Genomic DNA, 25,719 nt, shown 5'->3' with positions numbered 1-25,719 from the left:
ACGATGTCTTTTTGGTTTTTTTTTTACTTTACCGTCTACGACTTTAACATTTTTTTGAAAACTAAATCTATAGAAGAAATACCTACGCGAATAGGTATCCTAAGTTTACATGAACCACGTACGTTGCAAAGTTATTTTTAACAGGAATATAAAACAACAAATCAGCTTGATTGATTAAAAACCGCTACAAATAATTATTTCTATAAGGATGATTATCAGTGAGTGAATGAATGATTTTTCGAGTCAATAGAGCGCGGACACGTGGCGATGTGAACGAATGAGCAAATTGCGGACGACATTAAAATTTAATGAATGATTGACACACAGCTGCCGTGATTGTTATTGTAGGATTTTTGCTATTACTTTTTTAGTAGGCAACTTTATATTTATATGGACAGTATGGCACAATGCATATTTTTTTTAGAATTATAATTTATTTATAATAAGAACCTTATGAAAAATATAGTGATAAATATTACAATATCATTACTAAAATTGTAAACCTACAATATTCTAAGAAATAAAAAAAACATCTGAACTACAACTAAGTTTTTGTTTGAAGAAATTTCACTTTTGACACCGATCCATATCGTATCTAGATTCTAGAGCTAATTTTTGACACATTAACCACATTAAAGTTCGAATCAGGCTGTTTAGATATATGCGAATATTGCGATACCATTTATTATAAGTTGAAAACGTTAAAAAAAGGGAACCGCCTTCAAAAAACCAACCCACTGAAAAGCACAAAATAATTTTTATATGGCACCCCTATACGTCTCTAGTCCCTATCCCGTCGTAAAGCAAATTTCTGCGAAAAAGTAATTAATACCTAATAATAAGAAAATTAATAATCATCCGGGTAATTACTTAGTTTTTGCAGTCGGTGCCAAACCAAAATTTTTGAGAACCGATATTTTAGACAACGAAGAACTGCACTTACTTGCATTATAAAGACATACTTAGTTTACTCATTAATTTAGTTCTTGTAGGTACTACTTACTCGTATTCGTTTGCTGATTGGTAGTAAAGAATATTTTTGTTGGTTTGGCACCGCCTTCAAAAACTAAGTAATTACCCGGATGATTATTAATTTTCTTATTATTAGGTATTAATTACTTTTTCGCAGAAATTTGCTTTACGACGGGATAGGGACTAGAGACGTATAGGGGTGCCATATAAAAATTATTTTGTGCTTTTCAGTGGGTTGGTTTTTTGAAGGCGGTTCCCTTTTAAAAAAAAAAAGATAGTATATTAAGTTATTTTATTTTGGTTTTATTTTTGTTTATTTTTAATTTTTTAATTCTTTTTTTATTTTATTTTATTTTTTACTTTTTAGTGATAGGTAGGTACTTCATTTATTTTAGGTTTTAGGCTAAAATATACTAGTTTGTTAGGCTCTCCATTTAGTTTTAGTGTAATTTAGTATTAAGTTAATTTGTTTTGGTTTTCTAGATGTGACGGATGACCTAAATAGCGTGGGCCTATGTTGTACCAACCCTGAGTTCCATTAGGTGAGCCAGGGTTCAACATCAGCTCTGTCTTGGGTACTGCTCTCCCAAGTGCTCATTAAGATGTGACGGATGACCATAATAGCGTGGGCCTATGTTGCACCAAACCTGAGTTCCACTAGGTACAGCCAGGGTTCAGCATCAGCTCTATCTTGGGTACTGCTCTCCCAAGTGCTCATCAAGATGTGACGGATAACCAAAATAGCGTGGGCCTATGTTGCACCAAACCTGAGTTCCACTAGGCACATCCTGAGTTCCACTAGGTACATCCAGGGTTCAGCATCAGCTCTATCTTGGGTACTGCTCTCCCAAGTGCTGATCAAGATGTGACGGATGACCAAAATAGCGTGGGTCTATGTTGCACCAAACCTGAGTTCCACTAGGTACAGCCAGGGTTCAGCATCAGCTCTATCTTGGGTACTGCTCTCCCAAGTGCTCATCAAGATGTGACGGATGACCAAAATAGCGTGGGCCTATGTTGCACCAAACCTGAGTTCCACTAGGTACAGCCAGGGTTCAGCATCAGCTCTATCTTGGGTACTGCTCTCCCAAGTGCTGATCAAGATGTGACGGATAACCAAAATAGCGTGGGCCTATGTTGCACCAAACCTGAGTTCCACTAGGTACAGCCAGGGTTCAGCATCAGCTCTATCTTGGGTACTGCTCTCCTAAGTGCTCATTAAGATGTGACGGATAACCAAAATAGCGTGGGCCTATGTTGCACCAAACCTGAGTTCCACTAGGTACATCCAGGGTTCAGCATCAGCTCTATCTTGGGCACTGCTCTCCCAAGTGCTCATCAAGATGTGACGGATGACCAAAATAGCGTGGGCCTATGTTGCACCAAACCTGAGTTCCACTAGGCACATCCTGAGTTCCACTAGGTACATCCAGGGTTCAGCATCAGCTCTATCTTGGGTACTGCTCTCCCAAGTGCTCATCAAGGCGTGTCGGATGACCAAAACAGCGTCTACCTATGTTGCACCAAACCTGAGTTCCACTAGGTACAGCCAGGGTTCAGCATCAGCTCAGATCTATGTATACTAAAACCTTCTCCAGAATGTAACAAACACTTTTCTGAAAACCGCATCAAAATCGGTTCAGCCAAACGCGAGATAATCGCGAACAAATATACATACATACATACATACATACATACATACATACGGGTCAAACTGAGAACCTCCTTTTTTTTGAAGGCGGTTAAAAAAGAAATTTTCTTTTAATCTGCATTGGTTTTTAAAAGCTCCAGGTACCCCGGCAGCCAGGAAATTGAGTCGCGGCTCGATTTCCACCGATCCGCCGGAAATCTAACTCCTATCTACCCCCTTTGCCTTTTTGTTGAACATGGCGGCTGCTCATGTATATTATCAAGTACTTATATGAGTATCTCTCACGGTGAGTCTCAGTCTCACCATATGTATTTGTTTTAAGATATACTTTTATAATAACGTAGGTATGCTAGTTTTAAGATAGTTCTATGGGGCACTAATAGTTGCCTGAAATACAGATTTCCATTCATTTCATTCATTCAAACAAAGAATGAGTTCGTGGAAAGAATGAGTGAAAGAAGGTTGACAAAGATAGTGTATATGACACCGTAAGATTGTGAACCCCTTTATAATCTAACGTAGGTTAGGTTAGGTTAGATTATAATATGGCGCTCTACGGAGCGCCAATATGGGCGGGCACCCTGGGAACTCGAAGTGCGGCCCTATTGCGTCGGCCGCAGCGGGCCATAGCTCTCAGGGTGGCTAGAGCGTATCGCGATAACTCGCACGCAGCAGCTGGCCTGCTAGCCGGCAGCCCGCCTTGGGACCTTGAAGCCAAGGTTCAGTCCGCGGTCTATTGGCGGGTGCTAGCAGCAAGGAGGGAGGAAAACTGGCCCGCCCCTCAAGAAGTTCGCAAGTGGCGGGAAGAAGCACGAGAAGTGCTCTATGAAAAATGGTCGGAGCGTCTGGAGATCCCGGGAGCTAGCCGGGACCTGGTGGCCGCTGTTCGGCCTGTTCTGAAAGAATGGGTCGAACGCAAGCACGGTGCACCCTCCTTCCACCTCACACAGCTCCTGACGGGGCACGGCTGCTTCGGCTGGTACCTGTGTGAGAGGGTGGGAAGAGAGCCGACGACAGCGTGCCACCATTGTGATGGAAGAGCCGTGGACACGGCACAACACACACGCGAGATATGCCCTGCGTGGGCGGAGCCTCGCGCTGCCCTATCCGCGGCTGTAGGAGGAGACCTCTCACTGCCGGCGCTAATACGCCGAATGATTAGCAGTGAAGAGGCATGGGCGGCAGTGGCTTCCTTTAGCGTCACCGTTCTGACACAAAAGGAAGCCGCAGAACGATCGCGCGAGGACGACGCGAACTCGCTCCCTCAGCGCCGAAGGAGGCCAGGTAGGCGGAGAAGAGCCTTCGCAGCAAGGCTAATGCCGCCTTAACGGGAACCTGCGGGTGATGGGTCGGGAGTTCCATCACTCGCCTGAAGAGGTTTCGAGCTGGAAGACCCTCAAGTGTTCCGAGGTGTCTTCAGCGGAGTAAGCTGCTAGAGCAGCCCCATATGGTGAGCTCGCAAGAGCATCGCCGACGGGGTATCGGAGGTCTACAATAGAGTTCCCGAAACCCCGCCTACAAAGCGCGCGGCGGAACACCCCAGGGGGTTTAGTCCGTGGAAGTCGGACATACCCACAGGGCTTCTCCCGGGCCAGTGGGATCCATAAGGGATTCCCCCTGGGTCATCAAAAAAAAAAAAAAAAAAAAAAAAAAAAAAAAAAAAGGTTAGATTATAATCTCCCTACCGTCAGTTTATAATGTAACTAGCGAGATTATAATATGACGAGTGTTTACAATTTTACGGTGACATATATAAGGGAGAAGTAGAAGAGGGAGTTGGAAGGGGCAGACCTTGGCGGACTTTCTCTGGTCTGATCGGGGAAATCCTGAAGAAAGGGCAGGTCAAGAGTACCCTAAACCGGCGAGCGTGTATGAGGAATGTTATGAAAGTTACGGAAGCGAAAGAGGTATGTCAGGATCGTAGCAGATGGGAATCCGTGGTCTCTGCCTACCCCTCCGGGAAATAGGCGTGATTATATGTATGTATGTGTATGTTCATTCATTCATTTATTCATATATAATACAGTCGCCATCAGGATATGGGAGCGGCCAAGGTCCAGAAAAGAGCGGCAGAGATCTTAAATGCCGGAAACGCACTTGCAATCTCTCTGATTTTGCAGGTGTCCATTGACGACAGTAATTGCCTATCATCGGGCGATTCATCTGCCCGTTTGCCTCCAAATTATAAAAGACTAGCGACCCGCCCCGGCTTCGCACGGGTTACACAAAACCTCAGCATGTTATACACCTAAACCTTCCTCAAGAATCACTCTATTGATAAGTGCATGAAAACCGTGTGAAAATCTGTAATAGTTTTGTGTTTTGAGTTTATCGCAAACATAGATACAGACATGCGGCGGGGGCCTTTGTTTTATTTTATACTAGCGACCCGCCCCGGCTTCGCACGGGTTAACTAATTTTACACCTAAACCTTCCTCAAGAATTACTCTATTCATAGGTGAAAACCGCGTGAAAATCCGTTTTGTAGTTTTTGAGTTTATTGCGAACATCAACAAACACACCCACAGACAGACGCGGCGCGGCGGGGGACTATGTTTTATATAAGGTGTAGTGGTATAGACTTTTCATACTAAATACATAATGCGTCACACCACCAAAATAACCTGAAATCTATAAAAACGAACGCTCCAAAAAACATGAAGTATGCACGACACGGCCAAATGCCACCGTCTGAAGGCGGAGCCCATTAGTACTGCTGATAATACCTGATGGCAGCATTCACATTGCTTTACTTACCAACCAGCAACAGCCAACAACCAACCGGCAACCAGCAACCAGTATTTTTTGACCTTATCTGCATTTGCTTTATCCGTGACATGTGGTTACAGATGTAGTGCATAATCTTTTAGGTAAGTACCATCGTATTTTCACGGAAACTCACGAGTCAGTCTCAGTACAAAAAGTACAGGTTGACTGAAGTAGCATGACAAATACGATCGTTTCCGATAAAGTACGATGGAAAACGATTATGCACTACCTATGCCCGAAGGTTTATCTTAATTAGTCGTAGTAGGGTGACCATTATTGAAGAAAAGTAAACATTTACATAACAAAAATATTATAAACAGAAAAAAAGTTTGGTTGATTACTTAATTAAGATAACGTACGACTCATAAACATATTGAGTGTGTAGGGTTGACATTAGGGTTTGCTCCCGGGAAATACCGGTACCGAAAGTACCGGGAATTCCCGGGATTTAGAGCATAGCAAAGAACCGGGATTTCAAAATTAAAATCCCGGTACTCCCGGGATTTTCGGGACTAAAATTTCCGGTACAATATTTGACTGCTTTCTGTTACTTAGCATGAAATATAATGTTTTATAAAGAAAATAAATATATTTTAACAATCTAAGGCTGATGGTAATACTTTTACGGCTGACCACTAGATTAATATAAATTAAAAAAAAAGTCAATGGGTTTGACAATGCCGACAATATAAAATTGCGTAATTTGATATTTTAAGGGCATAAATGTTTGTACGATAAATAATTTTATATATATTTTTTTTAATTTTTTTTTGTAGTTATTTCATATTTGTATACTAACTAGAAGCAAAAATAGAGACAATTTTGTAATTAATAAAATTCTACTTTTAATTCAAATTCAAACACGGTATAAGAAACTCACATATGATAATGATATTTTAAATGAATTAATAATTCTGGCTGAATAATTTCTTGATTTGTCGTAGGTATTGATAGTTCTGTTATTATATGTTCGAAGGTCCACAGCCCATTTTGAACGCATGCGAAAATTATCATTTAAGTATCCTTTTTCACAAAACGTCTTACATATTTAAAAAAAATGATGATATTACTGAGCCACAATTAAGTTTTTGCCAAATGCCAATCAACAAAGATAGTAAAAATATCATGTATTTTAGGAAAAAAAGAACAAATTATATTAATGATTGTGTGACTTAAGACACATATTATGGTACAAAAGAAGTGTGTACCTTCACTGTGCTACTTTTTTATTGTTTTAAGAAAGATTCGTGGTCGTTTTACGTTTTTTTTTACTGAAAATTGATGTGAAAACTGATTTTTGAAGGCAGTCCCGAAAGTACCGAAAATACCGGGAAATCCCGGTTCTATTTTTGCCCGGTACCGAAAATCCCGGTTCTTTTAAACAGTACCGGTTCTGCAATCCCTAGTTGACATTCACGTCTCATAATATTGACGACTCGAAAGATTCTAATTGTACTAAGGACCACCTCACACTATAGCGTCTTTTGAGCGTCGGCGTCTAGTCAACGCTATGGAAAATGGCGTCGCTGCGCAGTTGCGCGACGGTTGCGTTGAGCAGCATCCATAGAATTGATTAGATGCTGACGCTCAGGAGACGCTAGTGTGGGTTGGCTCTAACACTTAAATTCTCGAGAACATTTTACACTGGTCTACTCAAATCCCTTTCGACCTCGCGCCGCGCTGTCATCGCGAATAGTTGATCAGGGCTTGATGAATACTTGATCGGCCCAAATGTCAGGCCAAATGGAATATCTGATGAGTATAGCTTCATCAGACCAACTGGCCGAAAATACGCTTAATATTGTATGGGAGCTCGTTTTGTCTTTCTTGCACGCAGTGATAAATACGTATGACATACCGACTAACTAATATACCCAACTGTAGTCCAGCAGCTCACTGTGGTCCAAAATTAACACTATTCGAGTTAATTTGTGTATATTAGATTAGGTAATTAAATTCCGTAGTTCTTGGGCAAAATAAGATTATCAATCGAAGAAAAAACTCAGAAAAATCCAAAAAACATTGATATACCTACTTGTATACCTATGTACAAACTTAACGTGTTGATCTTGTGGACCATGTTTGTAGTACTGGACTGTACTTCGGTGGTTTTACGGTACTAACGCCGAATGCACCGACTTTGGAACAACAAATGTGGCATTGCCACTATAATGATGATATTTTCATTCGAATTTGACTTCTTTATATGGAACGCTGTCTATTTTTTTTAAAAGGTAGCTTATTATCGACGTTTTTTACCTTTTTCCTTTCATGGACATGGACTAGCTACCTATATGTATATTTATAGCGTAAGAAATTAAACGTAGGCATAGGTTGGTAGGTACTATAGGTAGGCTAGGTACGTTTCTTAAGTATATATCCACACGTTCCAAATATACTCCACGATAGTTATTACTAGCGCCTCAAAAAATCACAGCTCAATAGGGTGTGTATGATTGACAGCTAATAACCGCAGATTTCCCCCGGGACTCCGCAATTTGTCCCGCCGACAACCCCAGCGGAGGCACCCTAGTGAACACGGGTGACTATTGAACATGATTTGCTGTGACTTTTCTAATGCCGTCAAACTCGCGAACTTTGCAGCTTTTTTGAACCCTATGTGGCTACCACCTGTTTAGCACTGACATAAACGCTATCCAGAACGTAACTTTTACTTTCTATGCATCTGCACTGCATGCAAGTGTTAATTAATTTCATAGAAATTTGACGTTTAAATCACATTTGCACGACGTGTGCTATCAAAATCGTTGCAGCCTTATTTTGGTCTAATTCTATTATGATTTTTTCTTGTCTGTGTAGGTAAGTATAACCCATAAAACAACCCTCATTTAAACGTCCCTCTAAACGCATCGTAGCGTGTAAAATCACTGCGTATCCGAATCGGAACCTTTTGTTGACCCTACACTGTTTTACTGACTTTCAAATCGGAACTCTTTTGTTGACCCTACTGTCACTCAAAAGTGTGTCACTAAAAAGTGACGTCTAGTTGATGTGTGATTATTATTCGGATGTGTGGTCACTGTGTGGGCATTGTTTTTGATTTAGGTATGCATATTTTAAACATGTAACCGTCAAAAATATTTTTTGATACCTACACTACACACTTTTATTGCCGACTGTACTTTGCATGTCTATCAAGTACATCTCAAGACCTTTCAAATGAGCCTAAACTCAATGTGTTATTTCTTCATCATCAGATATTATTGCATTGTCATCGCAAATTATACGGTAGTAAGTATGCGAAATTTCAGTTCAATAAGACACCTGGCGGTCCAGCATGACTCGTGCTAGACGGTCTGGAAGTGGTTCAAATTTAAGTTAGGTACAAGCACCATATACAAAGGGAATATATACGCAGTGTAGCTAAATAAAAGTGTGTAAAATACAAATTCCAATAGTGTTGTCAAATGTTACAATTTGAGCCTTCAATAAGGGCTACAGAAAAATATTGAAACTAACTGGGGCCCCCACACTAGCGTCTTTTGAGCGTCGGTGTCTAGTCAGCGCTATGAACAATGGCGTCGCTGCGCAGTTGCGCCAACGTTGCGTCAAGCAGCAGCCATATAGTTAACTAGACGCCGACGCTCGGGAGACGCTAGTGGGGGGTGGTACTAATGGCCATTATGCGGCTTTTTTTTTAAATCTATACCTCTCTACAGTCGGATAAAAATATCACACAGTTAGGTAATTATAATTATTTCAAGTTTTACAAATGTAAGGAAAGTGGTAGGTAACTATCAAAATCGTTGCAGACTTATCTTGGTCTAACTCTAGACGTTTACTAACACCTCGTAATCTCTGTTGTTAATGTGCTAGTGCTAGATAGAATGCGGTGAGATATCGTGTGCACATACATACCTAAGATATGTGTATACATATAGTATAACTTTGGCGCATGGTATAGTGCAGGTAGTGCATCTTCCTACAGCGCCACGCGGTACACGAAATGCGGCTACCTTTCGATTATTATTCCAGGTATGAAACAAATGAATGGCTGTGCCGAACGGCAAAGGCACCTGCCGCGTTAGCAGAGTACGCTGGTTCGATTCCAGCCAGGCCTTGGTCACTTTTTCTTAGTATATAATATGACATTTATTTCAGTTTATCACTATACATAGTATAAAACTAAGTCGCTTGCCGCTGTCTGTCTGTCCCTATGTATGCTTAGATTTTTAAAACTACGTTACGGATTTTGATGCGGCTTTTAATAGATAGAGTAATCCAAGAGGAAGGTTTGTGTATAATTTGTTAACCCGTGCGAAGCCGGGGCGGGTCGCTAGTAATTAATATAGTAGTGTTTCTACTTGAAATAAAAACAAATTAAAATAATTTCTCAAAATAATTTAATTTGTTCTAATAAGAATTCTAAGGATTAGGAGGAAGGACTAGGATTTTCAAGTACATGCAAAAAATAAATACGTATAAAATAGAAACAACCTTTTCCACTTCACTTAAAAAAATATGGTTCCCCAATTTTTGTACCCACTTCCGAGATTCCCTGCAATTCAGAGGACGCGCGGATCCAAACGGGCCTCGATCGAACCTCAGCGGTCGACGACAGAGACAGCCTTATGCCACCAGCCCCTCGTGCGAGCGAGACGGCCGTCGTCGAGATGACCGGGGTCAGAGGTGAACGCTCTCAGGTGAGATGCACCAACAGCTTGTGACTGAGTAAAGGTAGACCTTAAAGCCTTGTGATAAGGTATATATTATGTCAGTGAATAGTTTGTGATGGTACTGGTTTCCGGGTGTGGTTGACTTTGCCCGGGGCTTGGTTTCAACCAGTCCTAACGGTTGCATAGTTCGGTTTTTGATTTTAAGGATGTTCCGCTATCTAGTGGGCAAGATTTTGGGATGGTGGAATCAGGGCGCCGATTTTTGAAATTCGACCGCTCGATTTCGTGTATTTCGTTCAGTAACATCTCCTGTACTGGACATTTAAATTCTACTAATAGAATTGAAAACTATTAGATACCCAATCTCTATCGCTCGTATTTTAAAAATTAGCATTTCGCCGTTTTCCACCGATTTTCGAGTGACGAAAACGGAGCGATCGGAATTCAAAAATCGCCCCCCTGGTGGAAATAAATGAAAATATAGTTAGAAGTCTGCAGCGATTTTGATAGGACACGCAGTGCAAGTGTTATTTTAAACGTCATACTTCTATGAAATTATGACATAATAAAGTATAAATAACACTTGCACTGCGCGTATGCTATCGTTGCAGACTTTTCTTGGTCTAACTCTACATAGTTACGACATTAGTCATGACCTCATGACTACCGTATAGTTGGCAGCGATTTTGATAGCCTTTTTTTTTGATATTGAACTTTTAAGGCGAACCGCGCAATACGGTTACCATCAGTTTGTCACTGACATATAAACGCCGTCGAGAACGTAATTTACTTTCTATACATCCCGTTTGCACTAATATGCGAGTGCGAGCGAGATGTATAGAAAGTAAATTACGTTCTCGACGGCGTTTATGTCAGTGACAAACTGATGGTAACCGTACAGGGCTCTTATGCTTAAGATCGGAATAGTATCTGCAAAATTATATTAAGCTTAGTCATAAAACTAGGTCTTAAAAGCTAAGCAGTGGCGAAACTAAGGGTTCCTAGTGTTGACACGGAACCCTAAAAATCATTAGATTTACAGGGTGGTCCAAAAATTGCAATGCGCGTGTGGTGCGACACTTCTAGAATTTTAATCGCCTAAAGCAGCCGCTCTATTTCCTTTAGATCGGTATTTCAACAACGAAGGTGCAAAATCTAATGTGAATTTGACATGGGATCTTATTGGAATTCAAATCTGACAACTTAAAGTTTAACCATTTCCCGGTGAAATACCTAACATGTTACTAATATACAATGATAAGTTTATTTTCACCACACCAACTGGTAAAGGCTCTCTTGATTGTTCAAAAACTGATAGCAAAGTTGCATTTTATTCACATGTGAGGCAAAGTAATCAAATGCAAATTTTGAGTTGTTTGTTTGATTTCTTACAGTTAATATTTTCGATATTAAACTCGTGAGACATATTTTAAACTGTACGGTTACCATCAGTTTTTCACTGACATAAACGCCGTCGAGAACGTAATTTACTTTCTATACATCCCGTTTGCACTAATATGCGAGTGCGAGCGAGATGTATAGAAAGTAAATTACGTTCTCGACGGCGTTTACGTCAGTGACAAACTGATGGTAACCGTACTGTTTAGATGAGAACGGTTTCACTCACTTGAATTTTTTTTCTTGAAACATGTCGCCAATAGCGACTAAAAATTCAAGTGAGTGAAACCGTGGTCGTCTAAACAGTTAATATTTTCTTCGAGTTTATGTGCTGAAAAGTTTTGTGTTTCACTCGGGGGCAAATGTTTAAGCCTCGTGCTTTGAAACCCTCGCAGAGCTCTTGATTCCATTTTTTGAACAACTCGCTATGCTTGTGGTTCTATTTTGGAATCTTTCGCTTGCTTTGTGAAATTGAGAAACTCTAACTTGTTCTCATAAAATGTCATTCGAGTTGAAGACTGATATCCATCTTCCATTCCCGAATGGTATTTCGATGCCAAACCCGAAACCTTGTAAAACCGATCCGCGAACGCAATTTCGGATGCATTAAGAATGGCGGCCGAGCGTGAAATTTGTTGCAACTTACAAGATTAGAGTAGTGATTTATGACCGGGTTCGATTCCTGGCCCCGTTTATGGGCCCGTAAACGGTAGGTGTTGGTTTCGAAAATCATGCGCGGTAAGAATTTCGGCGTATGTTGTATTTTAGACAATATAATACCTATTTATTACACTGGTATGACTGGTAAATATATTTAATTTAGGTTAAAGCAATACTCCGTAAAATAATACAATAATAGAACTAACAACTATAGCTCGTTTTTTAGCATTAGAAAAAGTCTACGCGATCTTGACTTGTCTTTTAATTGAAAAACGCTTTTAAAAAATCAATTACTATTATTTATGAGAGCAGAAGAATGTAAATAATCGTATATAATTCATAATTGTTACATATTTGCCGTGACTTATTTTTGAAAAGTGTTTTTCAATAAAAATACACCTCAAGATTGTTTACCTTTATTCTAATGCAAAAAAAACTAACTATAACAAGATACATACGACAGGGACCATGTAGCTTACCTACTACTAGTAAGAAAGTGTTGTCGATTATTATGATTTAAAATTTCCAGTTAGAATGAACTTAACTATATTCTAACAATATCTAACTACACCTTAGCATATAAAGTTAATCAACGTATTATACTCTTGCAAGACAGCTTCGTAAGAAGAAAACGGTGTCCATTTTGAAAAATGTAGGAGTGGAAGATCGACCTCCCACAACTTGATTTTCACGCCTTTTTCTACTTTACTAGTATAAAGAATAGAATAGAATAGTTTTTTATTCGTAAACACACAGACGATACACATAATTTTACACAAAAAAAACATAATGAAAATAAAGTGTCACGAAATGGCCCCATATCAGCATGTTGCTGGCGACTTGCATCGCTGATCTTCCGATGAGATCATCAAGTGAGAAATAATATCAATGATTAAGGCATCATCCAAATCAAGTATTTTTTAAACCAATTAAAGAACTAGACCATCGAAAATGCTTATGAAATTTACGATCAAATTAGGATTCGAACCCCCTACCCTAACACTTCGACACCCACTGGGCCAAGGGCGCACGACCTATGCAAATGGCATCATCCGGGATTGAATCGATAGCCCTCCACATCTGTCAAGTGACTGCGTTTAGGCTTGGGGACAATGGAAGATGAGCTGTAAAATAGTTTTTTAAACAGCAGATCCCAAAGGTTTTCTTTAATCTTCAAAAACTGAGAATATTGCATTTTATCCATAAGAGTGGCAAAGTCACACAGATGCAAATTATGAGTTCTTTCTACGCTTTGGCTGATAAAATGACGTGGCCTGTGACGTGGTAGAAATTACTTTAAAATTATCATTTAGAAACTCTAGAATGTTAAATATTTACCTAATAGAGGTAATTTGGTGACAATTTTTGTTTGTCAGTTGGTAGGTGAATTTAACCATCTTGTTTTGAAACCGTCGTAATGCTCTAAAGTTTTCTGGGTATTTTAACGATTCACATGCGTATGATTGTCTTAATAATAGGTTAAGAATTAGATCTAACCTGTTATAAAAATCAGAATACGCCTGTTATGTGAGTGGGGCAGAAGTGAGTAAATATTATTTAATATTTTATAATATTGTCTTTCACTGGATGACCAGCCTAAATCATCATGCAAACAACATAATGAGTCAATAGCGGCAGTGGATTGATTCCTGTTGCCCCTTTTTAATTTGTGGTGTACAGACAACGTGTACACTTTGAACTTTATACCGTCGTAATAAGGTGCATATTGTATAGGTACATAATGTTGGCGTTAATAGCATCGTTCGCAGACGTTTCTGCTTGTTAAAAATTAAAATTAGTATGGCTAGCACATCGTAACTGGTGAATTTTCAATATGACTTGGAACTCCGGTAGCCGTTTAAGAAGTGTAACACTCTTACGGTAGATGTCGCTACGGTCCCCTTGACCCATAATATGGTGGAAAGATTTGCTGGATATGGATGAGGTCTTGGTGGCTCAGATGGCAGAGCGCTGGAGTATCTATCCAGAGGCCGTGAGTTCAAGACTCTCCCAAGACAGTAATTTTTCCACTTTAAAATTTATTCTAAGCTTAACTTACACCACGTTTTGGTCTCGATCTCGATCGGGTAAAAAGTAAAAATACAATAACTTACAATTCGCGGATTCTCCTTCAAAAGCAAGACCGAATATATCATTTATTCCACAACTCCTCCCCAATGATATTCGCATGCCACTAGAAAACTAAAACTATGCGAGGGGACGATAAAAAAATTGATATTTTATTGCATCCGGGGTCCACTTTTCCGCCATATTTTATATTCGTTGTCTGTGGTTTGTCTCTGCAAACTTACATTTACCATTACTAAACACAACCTCCACCAAAACCCACCCTTATTACGCGCTTAATAAGACTTGCAACGGAAAATGAAAGAGTTATTCAAATGTAAATATAAGTTTGTCTTTTCATGCGTTCCGTCGCACGCACGAATGAGTAGTATATCATTTCTTTGAACAAATGTGTTCGTCTATCTCTCTCAACAGCCTAATCTAGTAAGAAAATAAACAATGGCTGCAAAGTTGACTATTGTGCGGTTGAAAAGGGGATATTTGCATTGGAGATAAAATTGCGGGGTTTTCGTATTGCGGGTGTAGGTGGAGTGGAATATAAGAATAATACTGTTGGTATATAAATGATGAGTGATTTGCGTATTCTTCTTAACACGTTTTTAGTTCATTGTACTGATATAGTTTGTCAAAGGACTGTCTCATTTCAAACATAGACAGAGTGAATCATAATAAATTAATACCATCGATCATAATAATTCACAGTTAACTTTAGTCCATGACTAGGGTCACCGAAAACTGTCAACTGTCATAATTTAACTTAGCCTTAAGTAGGTCTTTTGTAAAATCTTCACATTTCCAGTTTCTCACGATATTTAAAGTTAAACGATCTGTAAATAAGTAGCAATACAAAAGCAATACAATCCCAATACAACCCACACGCTGATGCATTGCTGTGACAATAATATTTGACCCTAAACATTTAAAATAATGCAGAAACATCAAATCTCGACCGCGGACTTACAAACTTACTTTTACATTTGCGAAACCAAAATTTGAATTGAATTTGAACTCTTCGCAATCGTATTAAAGGCCACCCACGCTTTTTTGAATGGCATTGTGAAATTGGTGCACAAATATAAAGTTTGCATTTGATAAAATAGAACGCAAGCAGATTTGATCCCTGTCACCTGACAATAAAAGCTATAGATTTTTTTTTGGACTTTGGAATATTGTCGCGTTTTTGCGACATTTTGGATTGTTTTGAACACAATGTCGTGGGAATGTGTTGTCTTGGCCGTTTTGAAAAGAATATTGACCGCTGGCCATTGTCGGTCAGTTCATAACATGGTATTTAACTATTTAGTACTTACATCTTGGTTGTAGTGCGATGGAAAGTTCTTGATCTTTTTACATTGCTGGTATTTTTATTCTTTCCTAGTTTAGTATGTCGCAATGCCCTTTTAGGGATTTAGAAGTCTTGGTTACGAAATAATTAATTTTTATACGGGATTGTATTTGGTCCTTGTCTCTACATTAATGTTACACAGTATGTACAAAAACAGAAAAACCGAGTTCAAAAAGGATAAAATAAAATCCGCGTGAAATATGCGTCGTTGAAGAGTTCTGTTCGGATCTTCACCAGCTGTTCTACTTCAGCAAATGGCACTCTTTGAATTCTTGTTTTTGTTGATAAAAATACAAAAATCGCTATACATATATGCCTGTAAGATTTGAGGAGTTCCCTCAATTCCTCATGAACCCCATCATCAGAACTGAATACGACAAAAATGAGACAAACTTGGAACTAGGTAGGTACTTCTATACTTTTAGTAAAAATAACCCACATGGCTAAGTTAACAAATATACATGATTTACGGTTAGTTTCACTAGACTTATATCGACCGGGAGATGAAACGTGATTATCTTTTGTATTGTTTTCGAGCTCCCGCTATTTCGACGAAGTAACATGCATCTGGTTCATATCCCGGTCATATAAACTGGTATAAGTCTAGCAAAAAAGGAAACGGTCGTCATTGACAACCTCCTTTTTTTAAGTCGGTTAAAAACAGGTATCAAAAATATCAAAACCTCTGCGTAGACGCAGATGTTTCATTGTCGCGGTGATGTATCGCCACCAACGCCGCTTTGTGCGTGTGCGCATCTATTCTATTGTTTACTTGTAAGCAAACTCAAGATCAGAGGGGCTACCGCGAAAACCGAAATTCGCAAATTGTGGGGATCTTTCTCTTTTACTCCAATGAAGGAGTAATTAGAGTGACAGAGAAAAATGCCCGCAATTTGTGAAATTCGATTTTCGCGGTTATAGCCCAGAATACAAGCCGAATGAGAAATGAGACAGTTGTTTTGATGTTAGTCCTTCAATTTGATAACCGGTCTGGCCTAGTTTGTAGTGACCCTGCCTATGACGCCGATGGTCATGGGTTCGAATCCCGTTAAGGCCATTTATTGGTGTGATGTGAAAACTAAATCCGAATATAGTAGTAGTAGTAGTAGCTACTCCGGGTTTTTCCTGACGCAAAGGCTGTCCATCGCAATCCAACGCGGCAACGCAGCGAGCGTGATGGGCACCTTTGCGTCGGGGGCAACCAGGGACGGGTTTTAGTAGGTAGTTATTTTTTACATATTTAGTTTGTATTTATATTAAGTTTCTACAATATTTTTTTTTAAATATAGCTACTTGCTAAAGTTGCTTACTATAAATAAGGCTAAACACTATTGTATAGTTTTAATTTGAAATATTTTAACTCGTCATATTTCATCATAAACATCACTTCAACACTTCCAATCGATTTCCATTTTCCAATTTACCCCTCAAATTAAAACGAGCGAACAAAAAGTCAATCTACTGAACACAAAACACTCCAAACAAAAAGTCAAATCGCAGGTCTACGATATATCATAACCAAAAACCAACCAAATTACAAAGGGACAGAGTTCAGAATCGGAGGAACGAATTTAGGTATTTTAAGGTAGGAAATTGTGCGGTTATTATATAGAATGGCAGGAGAACGCACGATATTAAAGAACCCATCACGCCACAATGCCTCAATGACAAAACTCTTACTTTGAACTCGTTCTAATCGTAGGGAAAACTTTATTTTCTGGCAGCGCTGGAATCTCGTTGCGGTTGGAAGAATAGGCACAATGGGCACAAATCTTAATAATATTAGGCGATAAACAACAACAACAATACACAACACAATATTATTGTTAAATTCTAATGCCGCCTCTGGTTTTAGGTCCAACACTGTTTTTTAATCTGGTTATGGATATAACTGGGATGTAGAGCATTCAGAGCTAAAGTGCGTTTATGCTCTACAATTCTCATTGGAGTTGACCTTGATATTCGCGAAAAACCGATTTCTGTGACCTAGCTTTTACGTACACGAGATTTTCTGTGACTTTTAGGGCAACTTTTAGAACGCCTTAATTAGGGGTGTAAAGGAATTTCCAGCTTATTAAGTTATTATCTCTCATTACGAGGTGAAACCCTTAAAATTTACTCACGCTAGAACGGTCCGGGTCCGGGCCGTGGCTTCCCACCATTCTGACATTTCGATGTTGATCACGTTATGCTTTCCATAGAAACTAAAGTATAGGACGCATCGGCACGGACCCAGGCCGTTCTAGCGTGAGTCATCATTTAATTTGACTGGGTCAATATATTTTAAATTCTGAGCGGGTACCAATCTTTACCATGCAACAAAGATACAGGAAAATACCCAGTTTCTAATCGAGAGCCATCAACGCGAGTGCCCCGGCGTGGTTAAAGACAAAGGGCGCGGCCCTTGTGCAGTCTGTGCACACGTTAATGAAAATGCCCTCGCCTCATCAGTTCCTGACTTCTGTTGTGCTTTAAAAGGTGTTCAAGTGTTGCGTAATTAATGTCTGTCTCTTTGCAGTATAAAGGATGACTCACGCTAGACCGGGTCGGGGCGGGCCGGAGCTTCCGGCGCTTCGTTTTCTATGGAAAGCACCACGTAATCACCGATCAGCAGCCATAGAAAATGACACGTCGGATGCCTCGGCCCCGTCTAGCGTGAGTCATCCTTTACTTACTCGTCTCATGCAAAAAAGATATACAAGAAAATACCCAGTTTCTAAACGAGAGCCATCAACGCGAGTGCCCCGGCGTGGTTAAAGACAAAGGGCGCGGCCCTTGTGCAGTCTGTGCACACGTTAATGAAAATGCCCTCGCCTCATCAGTTCCTGACTTCTGTTGTGCTTTAAAAGGTGTTCAAGTGTTGCGTAATGTCTGTCTCTTTGGAGTACGCTGCAGTCAGGGTTGGGCAAAATACTGGCTACATTGTATTTCAAATACAAACTACTAAATACATATTAAAATGTATTTGAAATATAAAATACAAATTACTTTGGTGACAGGTATTTGAAATACAAAATACCTACTGTGTTTCCAAATATGTAATGTATTTTAAATACCAAATACTAAGTACATTTTACGAAATCCATTTAAACTGCCAATATAAAATATTGCAATAGGTTCTTCATAAAACTTAATTCCTATAAGTACATATTAGCTAGATATGTACGGTATGTCCGAGATCTGTGTAGCAGATATCTGCACTGCAGCCTGCAGTAAACGTTAGCCCATTTAAAACGCGGTTTCGCAAAACATTAATTACTAATAGGTATGTATTAGTTTATTTTTAAATTAGTGTTAGTTGGGTGGTTTTACAGTAAGTATTGTGAGTGGTCCGACATGCACCTGTACGGCTACCATCAGTTTGGCACTGACATAAACGCCGTCGAGAACGTAATTTACTTTCTATACATCTCGCTCGTACTCGCATATTAGTGCAAACTCATGGTACGGGCTCTGACCGGTTTATACGTACAGATGTACCTAAGTGCCTAATTGTTTTCCATCGTATTTTCTCGGAAACGTTGGTATTTGTCATGCTACTTCAGTCAACCTCAGTACTTTTTGTACCGAGACTGACTGAAACAGCAAGACACGTTCGTATGTTTCCGTGAAAATACGATGGACAACAATTAGGTAGGTATTAGGTATGCATTATGTATATCTGTAAGAACCTAAATATAATGAAAACTGACATCACAAACTACAAAACGAAACCGTATTCAAAAGGTACAAGTTAACAGAAGTATTCATGTCCACAAATACAAAGAATTATATACCTAATAACGTAGCTCAAAAGGTTGAAAGTTACACTCCCCATCTTCACAAAGGACCTAAACTGAAAGAGAAAGAAGCCCATATTAAAATTTTCCTTCAGAATAATCCGAACACAACACAATATCAAAATTTAATATCATTTTAATCTTAATTCTACTTATTAATGTCGCCTAAGGAACCCTCTTGTGGTAAATCTGAAGGCCTACCGCGTAGACAGAAGATCGCAAATTGCGGGCATATTACTCTGTTACTCTAATTACATCTTCATTGGAGTAAAAGAGAAAGATGCCCGCAATTTGTGAGCTACGGTGTTTGCGGTAGATCCTCTGCTCCTTATCTGAATGTCAAACTAAATTAAACTCTATGTCAAATGTGTTAAAGTCCAATTTTGATTAGTATAAAGCGTAGGTAGAAAAGGTTTGGAAAATCTTCGTCGTGCGGTTAAAAGAAAAGGAACTTTGCGCAGTTGTATTAAGGTATAAATTAGTAAGTATGTTTTGGTTTGTTATGGAAAATGTAAGGACAGAAGAAAATCCGGGCAGGTGAGTTCAAAGACAACTTTGTCCTCATTGAAGTTTGAGGTAAGGTTATTAGCATTTCGGTTGAAATTGAGGGAGATTTGTTAAATGGAGTCCTATTTGTAATCATATTCGGGGATTCATTAAAATTGTGGATAAACCAAGAAATATTTCAATTAGCTTGGGCAATGCAGTGAAGTATAATTTTACGTATGTCTGCCTATGTTTGTTGTATATTACTTAATAAAAAACAGTTTGTTTATTTTTTAACGTTAGCATCACAATATGTATATTGTAAATTGAAAATAAGTAGGTTAATTAAAACAAAAAATATTTATTTGGAATTCCCTAAGTAATTATTTAGGTTTTATAAACATATAACGTGTTTATAACCATTACTACCAGATAATTACATTCGATTCGACATTACATTATTACCCATATACATACTTTCTGATCGCAGGTTTCCATAAGTTACAATCGATATATGTACTTAAATCTGAAAAAGAGAAGTCAAGTATTAGTAGGTACATATGAACGAAATGTAGGTCACAAAAAAATTGGAAACGCGTTGACGTAGTTAACACGACGTTTGTAGAACAAGTTGCTATAAAATGCTCTATGAAGTCTATGACATCAAATCCTATCATATAAGTAGATGGTCAATACAATTTGTCAGTAAATAGGAACAAGAAAAACTATACTCAGCTTTTTCTTTTGGGTTCTAGTACTAGTGTAAGACAAAGATAGTATGACTCTCTCTATCTATGTTTGAAATAAGATAGTCCTTTGACACACTATATTTTCCTTTTTTTTTTAAAGTTCATTTCTAGAGTCTTACGGTACTAGACCAGTCTAGACGGATAATAAAGTGCTTACCTGAAACTTCTAGAATCTAGACGAAACACGCAATAAACTGTATAATAGAACCAGTTACACATTTAACAAAGTCCCCCCTCAGTTTCGAATCTCCAGAATATTCCATTTCATTCACCGTCAGGAGACATTTTATTTCATCTACAAATACTTTCAGCACACATTTCCCTTTTGGGTCTATTTTGACGCTGTTTAGATTTGACTCGCGTTCCATTATTGGGTCTACTTCGGTTTCCACCATTGGGTCTACCTTGCGTTCCATTTTTGGGTCTTTGTCCATCATTGGGACTACTTTGCTGTCCATAATTGGGTCTAGCTTCCTGCCTATCACCATCGCGATGGACAGGAAGATGACGACGATACACGTATTCATTTTCGTTTTTTAAATACTGAATTATTACTTATGAAGAATTTATAGTGTACATAGCTATATATACCTGTCGTCTTAGGGTTACGTACACAGGTCTAAAATTACACTTACGCTTAAATATAATTGAAGCTTGCTAAAGGGAAGCCATCAGGATTTGAACATTTCAGTGCAAAAGAGGCAGACTGTAAATAAAATAAAGTAACATACATTAAAAAAACGTAGGTACCACCGAATTGAGAACCTCTTCCTTTTGAAATCTTGAAGTCGGGGAAAAAACGAGGTCACTTTTACGAGGTGATGGTACGGAACTCCTCATTTTATTTGGCCCGACGCACTGAATTGTTTTTTTATGGTTAATTTTAAGAATTTAGTTTTTATAGCGAAATAATCGGCGCTGGTCATTTGTACAAATAGCTGATTTATCGTTATTGACGCATGTGTTGGCATTATCTAGATTTATGAGTCTAAATACTTTAATGCACATGTTTTGACATTAATACATATTTGCCATAATTAACCATCACTAGGCCAATCTATATTTAGGCTGAAATTACATAATTATTACCTACTAATGAACAAACTAGCAAAAAGTCCATATAATTATGTATAATTATCGAATAGCATTATATAGCATTTTTATTATTATGCTGAAACGTAGAGATGCTCTTTGGATTGTATGGGGGCGGCTTTTTGGTGGCGGGTGACGTATGTTGGGTTCCGCGGCAGGTACGCCGCGCGTCCATTGACATGCGTTAATTAAGCGAGTAAAAAGCCGCGTGATGGATCGCGGCCCTAATTGATGGGCTGCAACCGTCCATTCATTAACACGTACTTTTTGTCCTATGACATGATATTGAGTGTGGTATTCGTTTTATTAAAAATGTCGGGGAGAAAACGTATAAAAACTCAAAAATGCGCATTTTCCCAGAGGTAGGACCTAGCTAGATCGATTTTTCGCCCCCGAAAACCCTCATATAGCAAATTTCGACGAAATCGTTAGACCCGTTTCCGAGATCCCCGAAGTTTGTATATAAATAAATAAACAAGAATTGCTCGTTTAAAGGTATTTGATACATCTCGCTCGCACTAATATGCGAGTACGAGCAAGATGCATAGAAACATAGAAAATAAGTTACGCTGCCGATAACGTTTATGTCAGTGCCAAACTGGTGGTAGCCACACAGGCAAATTATTTTATTTCTAAAAACTATTACTTACTTACTTATTAATAGTGGAACTATAAACCTAATTAATATTATCAACCAAGATATATACAGTGTATTACTAAAAGAAATTAAAAACTAGCTTAAATCTAAAATAGGCCCTTGAGGCATTGTACCAAGGATGCTGGCGACATTTCCTCGCTGTATCGCAATGCTGATACGTTGTGCGAGGTAGCCGCCAGCTCTTGTCTTCGGTCACCAGTTACGTCAACCAGACGCTTCGCGATTTCTGCGAACAACTTATGCGCGCTGGGACCCCATGGACCTAGAGTTTCAACTCCAAATAATAATAAAATATTATTAAAATATGACCTCTCATCGCCCCATCAATCCCTAAAATATTAAAACCAGCACCACAGGCGGTCTATATTCAAAATATTCATCTCTAAGGGCCACTTCCACCATTCACTAACCCGGGGTTATACAGTTAAACCTGCAGTTACCATGGTTACCAGTACAATTTGACACTGGGTGAGTTTAACCGGTTAACCCCGGGTTAGTGGGATGGTGCATCTGGCGCTTAGTAAACCACAAACAATGACCCATAACTAGCGTCTTGAAAACTCCAAGTTTTCCGAGTCCGGCGACATACTTTGAATAATTAATTGTGGAAGGGTCACTCTCCCCTCCGTTCAATCATCGCTAATCAAGCCCTATTGAGTGGCCTTTTTAAAAGGCCTCGGTTTGGTGCACTCTAAACTCTTGATAAAATATTTAGGCTGACAAAGAGAGTGTAAAAGGGAGAAGTAGAAGAGGGAGTTAGAAGGGGCAGACCTCGGCGGACTTTCTCCGATCAGATCGGGGAAATCCTGAAGAAAGGGCAGTGGCCTATTTTATAAAGCTACAAGTTACAATTTACAAGCGGAAGTCTCTTTCTAAACCTATGTGCTAGAACGAGACTTCCGCTTGTAAATTGTAACTTGTAGCTTTATAAAATAGGCCACAGGTCAAGAGCACCCTAAAATGGCGAGCGTGTATGAGGAATGTTATGAAAGTAACGGAAGCGAAAGAGGTATGTCAGGATCGTAGAAAGTGGAAATCCGTGGTCTCTGCCTAGTGCCTACCCCTCCGGGAAATAGGCGTGATTATATGTATATTTAGGGATCAAGTTTGATTCCTTGTTAATTCTTACTAATCCTACTTATACAGGGTGCTTCCTGTAACAGGAGCAATAAATTAAACTAAAGGCTGTACTCCTCAAACTGACCAACATTTGTTCAGCAACTTTTGAAAATTATGAATCCTTTAGACTTCCTCTTTTTCATATAAAATAAATATTGCCTTCAATGTACGCTGACATCAGTGTGTTTGACGTTGCTTGTCACGCTTTAAACATAACAAAATTTGCAATACATATCTTAGAATAAACTTTAAAGTGTAATAAAAATCAAAACATTAGTTATTTTTAATAGTTGCTGAACAAATGTTGGTCAGTTTGAGGAGTACAGCCTACAGTTTAATTTATTGCTCCTGTTACAGGAAGCACCCTGTATTCATTACTCATATTATAAAAACTGCAATGCAATACATGCATGCAAGCTGTAAGATCAAGAAATAATATTTAAAAATTCAGAGTAAAATCACCACCAAAAAAAAACACGAAAACATGTCTAATTTGAATTTGTAAATAAATTATTTCCATTTTACCATAGCAACTGTTATTTGCATTTATTTTCAATTGTATACTTTAGCCGTATAAATCTATCTATCTAATCTATCGAATACCCTTAAACGAGCAGTTCTTGTACATATTATATTATATTTATTTATATCTATATTTCGGGGATCTCGGAAACGGCTCTAACGATTTCATCGAAATTTGCTATATGAGGATTTTCGGGGATCGATCTAGCTAGGTCTTATCTCTGAGAAAACGCGCATTTTTGAGTGTTTATATGTTTTTCGAGCAAAGCTCGTTCTCCCAGATATTTACTAGCTGTTCACTAGTAAGATAGCTAGTGAACAGCTGAGGGATCGGATTATTTTTAGAGTTATTGAGAAACTTTTGCTAAATACTAACGGCTTTAAACAGTAAACATGTGATCGCGTGTCGCGAGTTACTTTATCAGTGCGACACTTATACAAATACTACGATACTAATACTTGATCACCCCTTATCAGTCCATCTGTCAAACTATACGCGACCACACTCAACGATACCCTGCACCCTGTATAACTCACACCTCTCATATATCCAATAATGGTTCTATCGCACTGTTCTATAACCATTGCTGGGTTTGGTTATAAATGTTTGGTAGCTTGATATTTTAAAGCAGCAGTGGATGTGGAATTAAGTGAAAATGAATGATAGTAAGGTAAAGTGACGTGTTGACTACACTATTAATCTGTTACACTTAGATTTATTTCGTCCTAAACAGAGACCGGTAGATAGTAAGGACTGCTAGTCGCGTTTCGCGGTGGATGGCGTGACATTAGGGAATTCTGCTTAGAAAATGTTTTGTAAGGCGTTTTGATATATGGCATATAAGTTGCAGTATTTCACTCCACCAGCCAAGAAGTTCACCTGATAATTAGCTCTACTATAACACCATTCGGTTCAATGCATTTTAATAGTCTCAGATAGATCACAAGACATTCTGATTCAAGCGGAGCGTATAGCATCGCTTCGTTACCGCTCTTGTATTAAATTTCAAGATGTACTTGATTTTTGAAAACCTAATGCCCTGAAAATTATACATAAGGTTTGACATATCTCATAGTAGATTTTACAAGCAATATTTTGTTGACGGCGCGCAACGTGTCTAAAATGTGTTTTATTTGTGGGCCAAATTTTCATATTATTTGCAAAATGGAAATAACCACAACAAAACGTATTTATTTTATAGTGTCTTTTTCATTATGTAAAGTGTTAAATAATGTAGATGCCACCGGGAAGATTGACAATCTGTACTATATAGTGGTCTCTCTTTACACTCAGATTTATTTGGTCCTTATAGTATAGGCACTTTGCATATTAGGTACCGGTTTCCTTTTTGTTTTATGCCAGTATTAATGTTGCATTTTGTAATTATAATTCCTGTTTCTAGTAACAACTCGGTTTATCGGAGATATTAATAATATTGTACCTACCGGTAGTGTTAGGTATTTGATTCCTTGTAACGTATTAGCATTTGTAAATAAGTAAGGATAGGTAGTCGTTGATAGCCTACGGGTGAGGCGTGTGACTTTTCAACCAAGGGTTGCAGGTTCGAATCAGGATCATACAGTCGACGTAAAAGATATGTAAGCTTTTACACTTTACTCCTTATGTGCATAACATCAATTGATATTTGTGAGTGGCAGGTTAAGGAAATCATCATGAAGAAATCGGAATAACTAGAGCCTTAGATTAGTGCCTGCGCCAATTCTTGAGATTAGGCTGCCGAGTGAACCACAAGCTAGGCCCTAGTGAGTCGTGGAAAAATAAGATGGATGCAT

General features: G+C 38.7%; 1 protein-coding gene across 1 annotated transcript; it reads left to right on the top strand.

Moving 5' to 3' along the window:
* The first annotated feature begins 3,168 nt into the window (after positions 1–3,168).
* On the top strand, positions 3,169–3,951 carry LOC134656623 (uncharacterized). Its single transcript, XM_063512180.1, has one exon. It carries the CDS (start codon positions 3,169–3,171, stop codon positions 3,949–3,951), a length of 783 nt encoding a protein of 260 aa, XP_063368250.1.
* The last annotated feature ends 21,768 nt before the right edge of the window (positions 3,952–25,719 follow it).

The sequence above is a fragment of the Cydia amplana genome, chromosome 18 (assembly GCF_948474715.1).
Source record: "Cydia amplana chromosome 18, ilCydAmpl1.1, whole genome shotgun sequence".
In the NCBI taxonomy this organism is placed as follows: Eukaryota; Metazoa; Arthropoda; class Insecta; order Lepidoptera; family Tortricidae; genus Cydia; species Cydia amplana.
The sequence above is the reverse complement of the archived record's forward strand: the minus strand, read 5'-3'. Positions and strand labels throughout refer to the sequence as shown.

What these genes read in the sequence shown, in the direction of transcription:
- LOC134656623 (XM_063512180.1), top strand. Translation starts at nt 3,169, where the DNA reads ATGGCGCTCTACGGAGCGCCAATATGGGCGGGCACCCTGGGAACTCGA.